The sequence below is a fragment of the Rhipicephalus sanguineus genome, chromosome 1 (genome assembly GCF_013339695.2).
Source record: "Rhipicephalus sanguineus isolate Rsan-2018 chromosome 1, BIME_Rsan_1.4, whole genome shotgun sequence".
NCBI lineage: Eukaryota > Metazoa > Arthropoda > Arachnida > Ixodida > Ixodidae > Rhipicephalus > Rhipicephalus sanguineus.
In genome coordinates, this window is record NC_051176.1 from 231,583,819 (window position 1) to 231,600,111 (window position 16,293).

The 16,293-nt window shown below is 43.7% G+C and overlaps 1 protein-coding gene across 2 annotated transcripts in view; it reads right to left on the bottom strand.

The window, feature by feature from the left end:
- Window positions 1-238: 238 nt before the first annotated feature.
- The window catches only part of LOC125756211 (thymidine kinase 2, mitochondrial-like), a 39,288-nt gene continuing 23,233 nt past the window's right edge, over window positions 239-16,293 (bottom strand). Inside the window, exon 9 of one of the 2 annotated variants that reach the window (XM_049420224.1) lies at window positions 239-5,956. In XM_049420224.1, the coding sequence (XP_049276181.1) occupies window positions 5,840-5,956 (117 nt within the window). In that variant the 3' untranslated portion in view covers window positions 239-5,839. The remainder of the gene's footprint in view (window positions 5,957-16,293) is intronic. The other variant, XM_049420220.1, reaches the window with a different exon arrangement.

The following is a 16,293-nucleotide window of genomic DNA, read 5'->3' on the forward strand; positions in this document are numbered from 1 at the left end:
TCTACTCAATCCTATATCATCGAGCAATCACAGCTGGGTGATCCGGTTGCGAACATGGGCAGACTGTCACTGTGACCACTGATAAAGTGTGGCAAGGCATTAGCATCAGAAAAGGCAACACTGTACACAAAATAGCAGCCCCACTTGCAAGTTTCTAACCCATACCTGCCAAGTTTGGAGAAACGGAATCCGGGAGATCTACTCAACCGGGGGGGGGGAAGGGGGGGGGGGGGTATGAAGTATGCCGACCGCGGGGGGGGGGGGGTACTGCGATAGCAATTATATGGACACTAGGCAGTTTTAGAATAGCGTACGCAAAGCTTTGCGTTGGCTTTTCGCGCAACTGCGCATGCGTCGTACGCTAACCGCTTGCGGGCTCCCGTTAAGTGACGAAAATAGCGGGCCGCAAACGCTAACTTAGCGTACGCTATTCTAAAACTGCCTACTGTCAGCGGGATTTTGCGGTCGCCGCTGATCTGTACAGAGTCCAAACCGATATCATCGCTTACGCATCGTCTGTTTCACGTGCGAGTAAATGCGCGCTAGCGCTAGGGACGAACGCGGTTGAAGCAGAGATGAAACGACCCGGCTGTCACCGTCGCGCGAAGGGCACATGCGATAACATCGCTCCGCGTGCGAGGCCTGTCGTCGCTTGCTTACCAGTTATTTCGTCGGGCAAGGGACCATAAGGGGCGCCGTTGAGACGGGGACGGTCGCGAGCGCTGGCGAACACGCTATCTCGACAGACATCGGTAACGGCTACCCTTTTAAGTGCTGGGCTCTCCAAAGCAGTAGTGACACAAAATTTTGAAGGCAAGATAACTTGTGGGATAGATTTGTGTGTAAACAAACGCATCATCTACGAAATATTAACGGCTGATATAACCTATAACACATTTAGGATCAATTTTTAAATTGCGTGTAGCGCATCTGTACGCGAAACGTCCCACCTCGCCTCACCGTGACGCACGGGGCGCGCAATGAATAGAGTGCCTCGATGCGCTCGTTCGCCTCCGCGCGCATCGAGGCACTCTAGCAATGAACTGGACGCGCGGGGCAAAACTGGATTTCCGGGAGGTTTTGCTATGACCCGTACAACCGGGAGAAACGTTCAAAATCCGGGAGTCTCCCGGGTAATCCGGGAGACTTGGCAGGTATGCTAACCCATCATTGCATAACAACTTGCTGAACTCCACAGGCACATCCAGAGGGGAGGAGATGGGGTCCAGGTGTCCTGACCCTCCACCCCCTCCTTAATTTTTTAATGTATAAGCTGAGTATGGGTGTTGATGCCCCATGCTCAGCTTATGATGATGGGAAAACTTAGATCCATGACGGAATACAAATGCGAAGTCTACAACAGTAAATGCATGGAAAGTTCTCCCTTATGTAATAAACGAGTCCACAATGGAATGAAATACACAATGAAATACACATTAAAAATAGTATAATAAATGCAAGCAAGAGCAACAGATACAGTTGTTCAGCAACATATCTGAATATATTCGAATTATGTTAGGTTATTATAGTAGTACACATTAAAAAATATAACCAGGGGTGGAAGCAGGCTTCAGTCTCTTGGAGCAGCTAAGGGAGCAGGAATAATGCTGCTTTGGAGCAGGTTTCTAAGGTCAAACGTCATTGTTAACTGAAATATTTTATTTCTGGTAAACGAAAAATTCCAATGGTTTTTACTAAAAATTTAATACAGATGAACCGACCAGACTTACAATATATATATATATGCACACCGGTATACCAGGTGTCCCAGCTATCATTAGCTGAGGGTTAAAAAAAATACAATATTAGAGGCAGGCGAGTGAAATCAGTTGCAAATTGCATACAGCCACCTTGCGCACTACAGACAATTTTTTTGTTTTGTTAGTAATTAATGTGTTAATTATGATTATTTAAGGAATTTGCTAAATATTGACTTTAGGCAAGAAATGCGGCTTGCAAAGTTCGAGAGTGCATTCAGAAGCCCCCACTGCATTATTTGCGATAAAGAAAGCCTCACGTATACCATTTTTTCCAAGCTGCAAAGAAAGCCCGCGTAATACAAAAAAACATGTGACTAGCGCATTCGCGCGCAGCGAAGGTGCTGCTTTCAGCCGTGGTTTGAGCGAACGAAATTAGCTGCGGCTGCGACTCGCCGGCTCCTTTGCAACGGTAGGCCGATAAGTTGGCGGTGGTTTCTTGGACCGCGTCAGCCAGTCGGCGCGGGCCAAACAATAAACTTGTTTGCGCATAGCTCAAACTTTCTTTTGCCCATTGTACATACTAACTACGGCAAAATGACCTCGACATTCACCGCCATAAAATTGTGGAACGATTTACCATTGAGTGTCAAAACTTCATCTGTTCATGAATTCAAACATGCCATTAAACTTTTTTACTTGCAAATGTAAATTTAACCAATTCAGCATATCGCTCTTCTTCTTTTTGATCATCATAATGGTTCATTTGTATTATAGTTACTTTTGTTAGTTCTTTTTCAGTTATTTTACTTTGCCACTGTGTTTCAATATATGTACTTTATTGGATATTATTTGTGTTTATTGCGTTTCCTTTTTTGTTGCTGGTGTTCACCTGCTCACTGTTTTTACTTCTTGTTAACTATTATTAACCGAGGGTCCCGCTGCAGTCTTCGACTATGGGACCCTCGTCTGTATATTTTTCAGTATCCCCATTTTTGTGTATAAATAGAATAATAAATGACTTTGACTTTGACTTTGATGGTGCAAGTTGTAGCGAGCGCGGGCCAAGAAACCACCGTTAACTTATTGGCCTACCGCAGCAACGGAGACAGCGAGTCATCACCGCAGCTGATTTTGTTCGCCCAAACCACGGCTGAGTACAGCATTTTCGCTGCGCGCTAATGCGCTAGTCACGTCTTTTCTTTTTGTATTTCGCGGGCTTTCTTTGCAGCTTGGAAAAAATGGTACTGTGAGGCTTTCTTTGTCGCAAATAATGCAATGGGGGTTTCTGAATGCACTCTAGAACTTTGCAAGCCACATTTCTTGCCTAAAGTCAATATTTAACAACTTCATTAAATATTCTAATTAACACATTAATTACAAATAATACAGCTCACATACAGCTAATAATACAGGTAATGAAACAGAAAATGTCAATGAAATGCAGGTAATATCAGTTAATACAGCTCATGACAAACCATAAATACATATTAAACAAAACTTGCAGTATCAATGCATGTGACTTACTTTACAATAACTTCTAATGCTGCGACAATTGCTAATGCCTTACCCTGGTGTACAGGTTACATGATGCACCAGTCACAGCAAAAGTTGTGTGGGTTAACAATGTTACCAGGTCATGGAACAAGGCACAAAATAGTATCTTAACGAAAACGAGGCATTGAATCAACAAGGTATACAAGATTATTTCTGTAAATACTAGACTAGTACTTCTTGGTTTCTAGCTTTCTCTCTCACTTGTCAATGCAGGCAGACCTAAAAGAAGTTACATAAAGATTAGGTTGGCACTGAACCACACTAACATCAGCATAAGCCACTTCTGCTAACCAAAAGACACGGTTTGGAGAAAGTGAGGTTGCAATCAGGCAAGTCTCCTTATACATATGATATTTTTCCTCCTTTGATGTGGATAATGCTGAACGGCTACAACATACTAGGCGTCTCATATTACAATAGGGTGAACACATTAACAGCACTCCTACTTAGTATTTTAGTTACTGCTTAGTGCAGACAGTTTATTAGGTCACAAACATTTCTTCCTCATCATCATCTTTTTTTTTTTTTTCCGAATCTGTATTAATATGACGGTGCCTCAGGCAGAATATTTCTAATCCCTTAAACTTGCACTGAAGGAAGTTATGAAGAATCATACGAAGGAGATAGGGAACCATCCAACAAAGAAAAGGCGCTATTCTGGGTGACTATGTTTGAGATTACAGCTCCTATCCGACACTGTCAGTTGTACAAGCAGAACTGGAAGTACTTTGTCAATGAATACACTTTTTGTGAAAGCCAATTTGGCACAACATACGAATTCAGCACATTAACAGGACTCTATAATAGTGATGCGGAACTATCGATGGTACTATCGATACTATCGATAGTTGAGTCACCATCGAACTATCGATGGTGCAAAATAATATCGATAGCGCTATCGATAGTAAAAAATTCGATGGTACTATCGATACTATAAAATTAACAGCGCGGACTCACTGCAGAATAAACTTGGTTCCCCGCACGCGTGGTACTTAGGGGAGCCGGAGAAGCAGGCTGAAGAGCAAGAAAGTTGACATGATTGTGCTTTCCACCAGAGTGCTTTGCTGACACATGATCAGACACTCAAACTGTTCAGCTGTAGCGAAAAAGAAGCCTTTACATGTGGTGGGACATATTGATATTGCATTTTATGATTTCAAAATAAATAAATATCAAGAAGTTAATTGTAAGGTGTAACTGGTTGCTTTTGGATACGAATTTATTGATGGATATATTCCGCCATTTTCACTGCGCAAATAATTGATTTCTCTGTCAAAAATCGCTCATAAATTAGGCGAAGCTGGTAGTAGGCTATCGCAAATATTTTGGCAATATGGCCGGCCAGCAACTGCATCATTATTCACACCACTATCGATAGTATTGTCACATGGTTGTGACGGTGAAGAATGCTGCAGCAAGACTGGGGAATACAGAGCTCTTTATTTTGGCGAACTTGTGCCCAGAAAATCAAAACTCAAAATACAAGCGATACATGCTGCGCACTGGTAGCGGCGGGAGCAGTCGTCAGCCGTTGAGTAATCTGATCATGGGTGGAACGCGTAGTCCTTTATACATCAGTCATGAAACCTACCAGCGTTATCACTGGTGCTCGCGTAAACTCTCGAATAAACTTGACTTTTCGCGTCCGGCACGTAATCTTAACAGAATAATCTCAAACAATTGTGAAGCTTCTCAAACATTACGGCGCGGTCTGCGTCAAATGTAGCTAACAGTCTTTGTAGGTGAAAGCCGAATACTTCAAAACAAAGCAATAAACACGCATCGTAGTAATATCCCTAGTAATATTAACGGTGGTACTACCGATTGCACTATCGATAGTTTGTCGATAGTATCACTATCGATAGCTTGTTTACACTATCGATAGTTTCAAAAAAACTATCGATACTATCGATAGTCAAATACCGATAGATCTGCATCACTACTCTATAAACCAAGCCTAAAGCAAGTTGCTTCCAAAATGATTGAATGGTCCGCTGATGGCGGGAAGAAACACGGCAATCAATGAATGACCTTCAGTGCAGTAAGGCACAAAGCTCACACATCACCGCAGTTAGCAAGTCATAATTTGGTATAAAGCCACTGGTCTGTGATGATATTTATGTGACATGAAACATTGCTTTACAGCACGATTTCAAATAGTGCTGCCAGGAATACTCCTATAATTACAGGTTTCACTGACGAGCAGAAAGCTGTATCGGCATACTACACAGCATGTAGAGAATGAAACCTTATTTTTACACTCTCCTGTCACAGTAGTAGCAATGAATGTATAACAATGTAGGAAGGAAGCCAGAAGAATGGGAGGGGGTTGGGAAGGATACATTGCTACTTGCAAAAGTAGGTTGCTAACATATGTATCATCGTGTACAGACCACCAAATGAAACCAGTATTTTCCAGCTACCAGCTGAGCACTGGCTATAGATATCACATTTCTTGACATGTATTTCCAGCAGCCTCCCTTCATCATCTTGACAAAGAAACATGCAGCCCAAAAAAGCAACACAACAGCGCATCAAACCTGCCTGGCCAATTCCAATAATGTGAAACAAATTAATGTGGCATGTCACACAGGTTGTGGAGTCAAGGGGGCATGACATAATTGGCCTTGGTCCAGAATGTCAGGCAAATGCTGTGCAAACTCTTTCTGGATGTCAATGCAATCCTGGTTAGCATCTATCACCTGTGCACAAGAGTACTTGTCAATAAATATGCAAAAACAAAAAATTAGGCTACTCATGAGAAATATAAAGTAGCAATCATTTGGGGGACAAAGCTAGCAAACCTTGCTTTGCAAGAAAAAGCTGGTGCACAGCCAAGTATTTCAACTTTTTAAGGTATCAAGATACAGAAATTGCAAGCTGCAAACAGTGCACACCACTAGGTGACAGCCTTGATGTGAGCACATACAAAGTGTGATCAGTGATTTAAATCTTTGCACTAAAGGGGCCCTTTGCAAGACATGGCCATCGTAAACAAACAAACAGGAACTACACTGCAGATCATGTAATTGTGACACAAGCATGACAGCTGTGTGGTGCAAAACCAGTTGAAATTTCAATCAGGAGACTGCACACCTTTCCTCTCAGAAAAGCCACACTTCAAGCAAAAATCAAGGTCACACACAAATGCCCCTAGGCAAAATGCACTCTTCGCAATGTTACCAACCATGGCACATGACTTCGTTTCATCACTAAGTGTGGAATGCACAGTACAGTCACTACAAATTTGCAAGGTGTAAAATAGGAAGAGGAGAAAAAAAGAGGTGAGGCTTGTCGCGTGAACTTGACATTGTCCCTTGGCTCAAGCATAGGGGTTCTCAAACTGGGTTCTGCAGTACCTAGGGTTTCAATGAGGGGCATTTAAGCATTCTGTAAGCAGTCAGAACGTATGTGACCCGGCAGACCCACACACATTTTACCCACTTAACACTTATAATTGTTGAGGTTTAACGTCCCAAAACCACGATATGATTATGAGAGACGTCGTAGTGGAGGGCTCCGAAAATTTTGACCACCTGGGGTTCTTTAACGTGCTCCTAAATCTAAGTACACAAGCCTCTAGCATTTTTGCCTCCATCGAAAATGTGGCCGCCGCGGCCGGGAATAGATCCCGTGATCTGTGGGTCAGCAGTCGAGCACCTTAACCACTAGACCACCGTGGCGGATGACCCACATAACACTTCATTTATTGATTGAGACAAGAGAACTTGTATTGCACTTTGCGCTTAATGAAGGCATCGCGTGCTACATCTGCACATAGGAAATCTGTGAGTAGCAAGAGACCCACGCGATAGCAACACTCAATTAAGACTCGTAGCTGCACCATGAAATTTGAGCAATTTGCAGACATGCAGTCACAGGGCGCACGGAGTGTGGTAATTCATCCTGACGAGCTGTTTGCAACACATGCATGGAAACCAATTTCGAAATTCTGCAATCGAGAGACAGGATATGACAGGATATGACAGGATATTATTTGTGGCTCATGGCACGTAGGTGTTTACATGGCATGGATTTTACACATGTCAATATGCCACAGCACTACCCCGGTTTTTGTCATCAAAATGCACAACGAGCACTTCAATGCGTGCGAGAGGCATCGCTTCGTGCCAGCTGTTGGCTACAAGACCATTTAGGCTTAGCACTACGAAAACTAAAACATGCTTTTTAACATCCGACACTCTTTTGTGCAAAGACATATTATTTACGGTGCGCGGGGCCTAATGCTTGCAATATAGCTGTGTGGTCGGCAGGCTCCTTACGACTTGTGGAGCAGCGCATGAGGTGGAAGGAGAGGTGTGGAGGGTTGAAGAGGAATCGCAAGTCTATGTATTGTCACGAGTTCCACATCAACAGCAGTGGCCTTCGGTATAAAAGGTAGCAGGCCAATGTGGTGGCGTTAAAGGGGCCCTGCAACACTTTTCCAAGTAGCTATGGAATGGCTTCACTAAAGCAACTTATTGCCTCACGAATCAAACGCCGCGAAAATTTTTAGAATCCATCCAGTATGAGCGGAGTTACTAAGATTTGTCACACGCTATAATTGCTTTCTCTCTTCTCTCGCCCCAACGAAAGCGCTAGAAGCTAAGCAGGGGGGGGGGAATGGCACAGTGAAAGAAGGTACACCACACGCGCCTCCTGACCTTGAGCATACTTTCTTTTTTTTTTTTTCGAACGCGTGGCATACTTTCAGTGCGATCGCGCATGCGAGTGGCGGCCTCTCGCGGCGGCCGCAGTAACTACCGAGCGCGCCATGTTCAAATCAGCCAATGGCATGGCACCTGCCTGTGAAGGCATAAGCATAATTTTTTTGTCAAGAGAAGGGCAAGCGCTTTTTCACTGACTTTGCAAATTTATTGTAAATCCCAGGCCACGTGCTGCACTATAATGTTTGGCTTGCATGTTCTCGGGAGCCTCGATTACCGATCGGCAGCATTTTCTGACCATGCTGAAAAAGTGTTGTAGGGCCCCTTTAATAATAATATATAATAATATCTGGGGTTTAACGTCCCAAAACCACGATATGATTATGAGAGACGCCGTAGTGGAGGGCTCCGGAAATTTCGACCACCTGGGGTTCTTTAACGTGCGCCTAAATCTAAGCACGCGGGCCTCAAACATTTTCGCCCCCATCGAAAATGCAGCCACCGCGGCCGGGATTCGATCCCGCGACCTTCGGGTCAGCAGTCGAGCACCATAACCACTAGACCACCGTGGCGGGGCTGCGGGGCCCCTTAAATACTTTGGTTACATGAACCTAGAAGTGTCATCACCCCCCCCCCCTCCCTTCCCCCTCTTCCTCATTTCCCTGACGACAGCCAGCACGACAGCCTTTCTATCATTGCCGTGACATGACCGGCAAGATTAGTCAAATAGTAGTGTGTAATGTGCAGACTCAACTGGCAACAAAGAACTTGGCCGGGAACTGAGTGTGCTAATCAAGCTTTGTAGCTTATTGCTGATGCCATAGAAAAATATTATCCGAAATACCAGGGAGGGGCAGCCGCCAACCCTTGCACCCCCCTCCGGACGCCCATGCAGTTCTGTCACAGCACTGCTATTTTTCAGCTAATAAACCAGCAGTATCACCTCTGTACCTCGGAAAATGGTTGCCATCACTTTTCTCCCCGAGTCCTGATTTTTTTTTGTTTTCGAGGTGGGTACCCAAACATTTCAACTGCACAGCTTGTTGCTTTGTTTCGGGGTTATACTAGTGAAGTCGCATCTCATCCTCAGTCTCCAGAAGGGTGAGCAGATCTTTTGGGAGACTTTCACAGATGCTCAAACACTCCCTAAAATGCATATAAATAGCGGGACCAATGTTGCACAGAGAAGTTTCCTGGCAACCATCGGGCCAATGCCTTTGACATGGCAAGGATAGGAGAGCTGGAACAGCTTTAGGAGCAATTTATGAAGAATAGGCTGTATTTGGGGTATGTTAACAGAGAAAAACGGGAGAACTTTAGGGCCGCAAATTTCTTATTTGGAGTAGGTTGTTTAGAGAAGACAACTCCATACCGGAGACATAGCCACTTGCTATATTCTGGCAGTATACAACGTCTTAACACTCACTGTGCTCATTAGAGCTGCTAAGGATGTGCAGCAGCTTAATAAGGTAAGTTTACCAGAATTTCGGCAACCACAGATTCCTTTTGCACCTACAGATTCAATTTAAGAGTTCAGAAAAGAGGGCTGCATTCCACATTATAGTGCTTACCAGATGCATTGAAGTTGCTACATTTCTAGCTCCCGTAGGATAACTAATGGATAATTTAAGAGCATTTAAGGTCCTGTCACAGCGGGAGATATTTAATGATAAAAATTATCCGTATTCAAACACGCACCTATCAAGCATGACCGTAATCATTTCATCTTGCGGCACGACTGTGCAAGCAGCTTGGTTTGGTCCTGCATTGCAGAACAGGCAGTGTGTGAAATTCGGGAAAATGATAGTGAGAGCAAAGCCAACAGACTTATGACAACTTTAGAGAACAAGGGCAACAGTGAGTAGTAGCACACGAGGTGACCATTTAAAGCAGAATAGTTGTTTCTGCTAGCCGTTTATTGCATAAGCATTAAGCCTGACACTTGAAAACAAACTGTAATTTCGGTCAAAGGATACAGCACACAAAGTTTCTTGCTCTCTCACACGTTACAGCAAACTCGCACTGTTAAAGGGGTCATGAACCACTCCTCGGGCTTGGCGTGAAAAACACTCTGGAATGATTCGGACCCTTACCAGAAATATATAGCCGAAAGAATTTTTCGAAAATCTAAAGAAGGACCGGAGATATAGCGATCGCAATGTTTACCCTCTCAACTCCCTCTCAACTCGCTTCATTCCGGAGGAGAAAGGGAGCGCCGTTCGAGGAGGCCCGCCCACATGCCTTACGTCACCGCGCTTCAATGTTGTGTGGTTTCCTTCCCGCGTAACTTGGCGGTGTTGACGGCTGCTGCTGGAAACTAATAGTTCCGGTCGGCTGCTTCTCGCGGTGCGGCGCGGTCTATCGCATATGGGTTGTAAGCGCTGACGCGATCTATTTGCATTCGCTTATGTCGCATTGATATTGATACTTCGCATTGGTACTGTCGTTACTTCGCTTCGTGACTTCACTTACATGTTTTTCCATCAAATCAAAATTAAACTGAAAGGAAAAGCCGGCAAGCCCTCGATGCAGCCGATTGGCACGGCATGTACATACTCAGTATACGCTTTTAGATAACGAACGGACCAAGGCGGCCTGCCTCAACGCACGGAAAAAAATCCCGTGCGGAGAAAACGCGACACAAAAGCAAAAAAAAAAAAAAAGCGACCGATGTGAACAAGAGGAAACAAGATAAAATGCCCTTCGACCTTCGGACGGCTGCAGCCCGCCTGCCCGTGGGCGAGGGCGAGGAAATCAGACAGTCAGACGCATCGGAATACAAGCGAGGTTTGAAAAAGCGTCGCGACATATGCGCACGCGAAGGGGGGGAAAAAAAAAAGAAAGAAAGAAACGCGAGAAGAGAGTCGTTTTAGGCTGGCCCCAGCAGCATGCGGGATGCCCAAGCAAAGCCGCCATGGGATTATCTTGGCCTTGTGAACGCCGCTTCTGAACTGCCCAGCTGTGTCGGCCGTGTGTGCGCGTTTTGTGCCGGCTCTTTGCCGCTAGACGTGAAATGCGTGGTTTGACGACAGTGCAATATGCCTTACTGCGGGTCTTACTACTGGTGGGATATGGTGTGACACTGTCCCGGCGACTCAAGCGAGCCTGCCGCTGTATTACCAAGCAGATGATGGGCACGTTGCGTTCAGGGTACCATCGGGAACACAATGGTAAGTAATACTAATGTTTCCTCTGTTCGCGCGTCCTTATCGTCACTCGGGCAGCTGAAGGTATCCTCCTGTACATTGCGTCGAGTGAAAAGTGCAATGAAAAATCGAAAAAGAAAGAAAGAACAGTCATTAAGCTCACATAGCGACGATGTGTAATGCGTGTTTAGAAATATAGCACATGCTTCGATGCGCGAGTGTGCCTAGAAAAAAGATGTTTGTACAGCATAATTTCTTTCCTTGCGATAAAGCATAAATGAAGCAGAGTGCTTTCAAGAAGTATACACGAAAGCAAAAACACACACACACACACACACACACACACACACACACACACACACACACACACACACACACACACACACACACACACACACACACACACACACACACAACAACAACGCTATTATCACGCTGTTATGAAATGAATTGTGAGTTGAGGCCAAATTTGTTTTCTGTTTATGCTGCTTTCATGCTTGATTTGCTTGTCTTGATCCTCCGTCTCGATGTCAATTTGTGCGCGTTGACATCTGGCATAATCGTCACATAATTATGACCACATGATGAAACATAATTATGGCCATATGATGTGACAGACATCTGCTAAGTGACAGTTTGTATTGGGAAGAACCTGCATTTTATGGTATCGTCACTTCATTAGTCACATATCAGCACTGGAACTTAATTGCCAGGGTTACATATGCATATTTATAGCCTTTAGGAGATGTATTAGTTATGCAAGGCTATTTTAATCACATTGATATAAGCCAGTTGAACCTGTTGAACCACCTTGTTGAATCACCTTGTTTCTGCCCTCTCGTTATTTTGTTTTGAATTATGTTGCCTTAGTGTTTATTATCTGTACACAGTATTCTCATTGTTGACACAATTTCTGACAAGGTGAAAACGCTGGCATTGTGTCCAGGTCTTTTTGTGTCCTCATTACAAGTATGCTGTTAATTTTTGCCATGAATCAATACCAAAGTTGCCCAATATTCAGTCCTAAGCAGAGCAGCTGTGGTTGATCAAGAATCTAGTGTCCAATGCGTTTAAGTACGAAGTGAACCTCACTAACATTCACACCCCTTTACACTATAATGCTCACTTGACTGACATCGAAATCTACACGAATGGTGGTACACAGGACAAGAGTAACACTTCTGGTGTTGTTTCGCATTTCTTTACCTTCGTGTATTTTTCGCCCTGTGTACTTGAAAAGCTGACAAGGAACTACTTTGCAGCCTCACAATTTTGCATTTGTTTCACGTTTTGTTAAAAGGTCTGCAATAAATATAGTGAAGTGTGAGTCCTTGGCGAGAAATTCATTTTTATGGACACAGAAAGCTTAATGAACTTCTTTTTTATATTTTTTTCAGGAAGACATTTCTGGCAAAGCAGCAAGAGTTGCTTGCCCACTGCTTGTGTACGAGACAGTGTATTGTGGGAACACTTCACTGTGCCTCCTTGTACACTATCTCGAACATTTCTTACATCTGACAGCATTTAGGCAAATACTGGGATGGATGCAGAGTGTTATGCATGGATACTCCGTGCAACCTTTCCAGTAGCATGTGCATTTGAAAATTTCCCATTGTTCAAAATGACACTTAGTGGAACTGGCTCTATTCAGCTAACTTTATCCTAAAATGGACAGCTGGGCGAGTTGATGTGTATTTATAAGAAAGTGCGGAAAAAAACCCCACAGCACAGAGAAATGAGAATGAAAGGCACAGGATGATGCGCTACTAGCAACTGAAGTTTAATACAAACTGCAGAAAGATATACACACACAGTATGAAAAACTACAAAATTAAAAAATCATGCAGTCGCAGAAAGAGTAAAAACATGTCTAAAAAAGCCAAGCACGTGTTAAACTTCAGTTGCTAGTACTGCGTCATCCTGTCCCCCTCATTTCTACGTTTGTTGTGGTTTTGTTTTCCTGCTTTCTTTTACTATTCTTTAACTTAAGTCCTGACTGCTTTACAGTCTCTATAAGTGTGTGGTCAAATTTTATTCAAACTCATGGCATATCAAGTACTAGGATCCAATGTGCCAAGCCATCAGCCACTATTTATAAGAAATTTTTAATTTTGGGCACATTATTGCCTAACTTCAAGTTCATCTTGAAGCCATAATGCTGGGCTTAATTTTCAATGTGGTAATTATGCATAAGCCATGAAGTGAGGAATTAAATATGAAGAACTTTAAGTTGCAGATGGCACTAGCTGGCATGGATATATTGTAAACATAGATGTACTAATTATGCATAATAGAAGTATTGGTACATTGTAGTCATGTGATAACGCCGACAAGTTCCCAAGCATAATTCCAGAAATTTACGTTAGTTTTCAGAAATCTGTGAGCAAATATGTGCATCAATATATGAAGGCCGCGTTGTCATTTTGTGGGCATTGCTGAATGCTTTTGTAAATTGTGGTAAGTGGATCTACAATCAATTTTAGACTTTTCTGCAGGAAACTCACTGTATGATCATGTGCGACACGTTTTGATGCCATAGTGCAAACTAATGCAATAAAAATACTAGAACATGCCTATCTGCATGGTTGCATATTTCTCAAAAGTAAAGCTAGCCTTATTGTACTAATTTAGTTGCCTTCATGTGTAGGCTGACACCAAGTTCCTTGTGCATCCCATTGCTTTGGATTGCGCTTAGATACTGGCACTGTGAAGTGCACATATCAATATGCATTATGAGGAGGTTTTACACACTACTTTCATGTTGCTGTACTGCTGTGAACTATATAGTATAGTGCTTGGGCTATACTGTATATGTTGTTCCATGTGTTCAGTATTGGGTGCAGGTTCTGTGCACAAAAATGGAAATATACATATGCTTACACTGACATGAGGACTGCTTCTGTTTTGATTCCAATAAAATAGTGCAAACACTGTTTCTTGTATCAGTAGAGGTATGACTATTTGTCGTGCATGCAAATGTAAGCAATGAACTTCTGCATGCAATCCAAATTGGTGAAACACTGCTCGCTCAATGTAACGGCCTGTGTTTTATTACCAAACAAGTTGAACAGATGATTTACACATTAGAACACATTGTGGAAGAGAAATAGGTGACAGGCAGTTAGGCAACAATCACTGTGTTCTATCGTAGGTGTGGTATTTCATCAATCTTAGCATAATTGAAGGTGCCTGTTGTATAAATGAACTTCAACATAATGTGCAGGTGGACGAGGGAGTGCACATATGACGAAGTTTTTCCAGTTTTGTACCTATTTGCTATAGTCCTCATGTTTCTGTGTTATGTATGTAACATTCTGAATTGTGAACAAGCCAACCTGTCTACTGCTGTGAATATTATACTAGCAATTCAAGCGAACCACTGTTTTCTGGAGAACAGCTGTTTGATTGAGGAGGACTGTAATACATATTTTTTAAAATTCTTTCTGCGTCATCTGTGCACGGGGAATGCCAAGTACACATGGACGTTCACAAGGGTGAAGTGCAAGTGCATTAACTTTTTTATTTGGCGGGAGACATGTCACTGGTAAATTTGTGGATGCTGTGCTTGACAAACGTTACTAGATTAGCTTCATCTTTGTAGGTCAGCAAGAAAGACACTACACAAGCGCTTGCTGTCCCTGTGTGTAGTTTTGCGCTTCCTACGAAGATGGATCTATACCACCTAGCCCGTTACACTTGTTTATTAGATTAGCTTGACATCGGGGCACGCTTTTGGCATTCGCTTTAACGCAGTGGTGTGATGCTTAACAATAACGGTTAATTAGTAAGATAGTAGGTAGTCTACGAGTATGAAAGCAACGAAATACAAAATATCAGTTATAGAGAACCACTGTATGTCACGCTAAAGCGCGAATTGCAAATAAGTGCTAATTACGGAAATAGATTATCGTTCAGCTGCTCAGAAGGCGCTGTTGCACCTGCGTGCAGCTCGCGACAGTAGGCGCGCTTTAAATGCACCTAATGTAGGCGTGTTACAATATCCTTGTAACTGTGGCGTCTGCGTGTGTAACTTTTATACGCTATGGGAGCGGCGGCCGCGAGCGTGCCGACGGTAGAAGAGAACGATGGACACGGACACGCTCGTGGCTCGCGCTCAGTGGCCGTTGACAGTGAGTCGCGGCCGAGTCTTGGAATGATAAAGATGTGTTGCTTAGTGCACGGGGAGATCGAGCGGCTGTGTTCAGCATCTCGTCCTCGTCTCTGAGGGGGTTCTGCGCGGCGGCTGGCCCAGACCCCTACAATGCAAACACAGGTGGTCTTAGAACAGCTCAGAACACGCTGCTGCCACCGGACGCGTGCAGCTCGCGGCAGAAATTACTAAAATTGCTCCACAGCATACGCCCATGAAATGCAGATACGTTCGGCTAACTGAAGATACCTTTGTCACACTGGTATCCACGAATTTCGGGCGAGCGAAGCATTGTCGATATATGGAGAAGCACTCAAGAGCACACACGTTTATCATTTTTAACGGCACGACACGACGAACCGAAGAATTCGGAGCCAAAGGTGTTCACTTCGGCCTGCATGACGCCTCACAAATTATGTAGCTTAAACACAGGCCGATGCTTGTTGTTTGAAGACGACTGGAAGCAAAAGTACTCTCAGTGAGTTGACAGTGGAATTCAGGTTGTATTATATTTCGACCTTACCGCTGAATCCATCTTCGGGATATCTTCGACGTGAAGTGTACTATTATCCAAAGGTCAAAGGATCGTGTGCATGCGCTGTCAACAAAGAAATAGTGCTAAAACCCTCAGCTATAGTCCATCCTCATGGTTCATGAGGGGCCGCTCTGCGGTCTGTTAATTAAGAACCTGCTTGCAACTCGATCTGTGCACGCACTGATCAAGTCAGCACGAGATCCGTGTCGTTAGAACTCAACGCCACACACAAGTTTTGTAAGGTTTGAGGCCAGTTATGACGTACAAGACTAATCGAAACAAGCAATGCACAAGAAACTGCGATACCGAAAAGGGCGCACCGAGTTCAGCAGGTGACAGTTGGCTTCTACCGGAAGTGAGTCATCTTTCCGAAAACTCGCAACGAAGTTTTTCCATATTTCAGCCTGTTTATTTATCCACAACAACTATTATACACAGTGTCAATGGGAACAAGCGCATCTGATCGAAACGCCGCTCTTGATTTATGTCAGCTATGGGCCAATAAGCATGCTATGTCTTTTGCGACGTAAACTGGCAGATC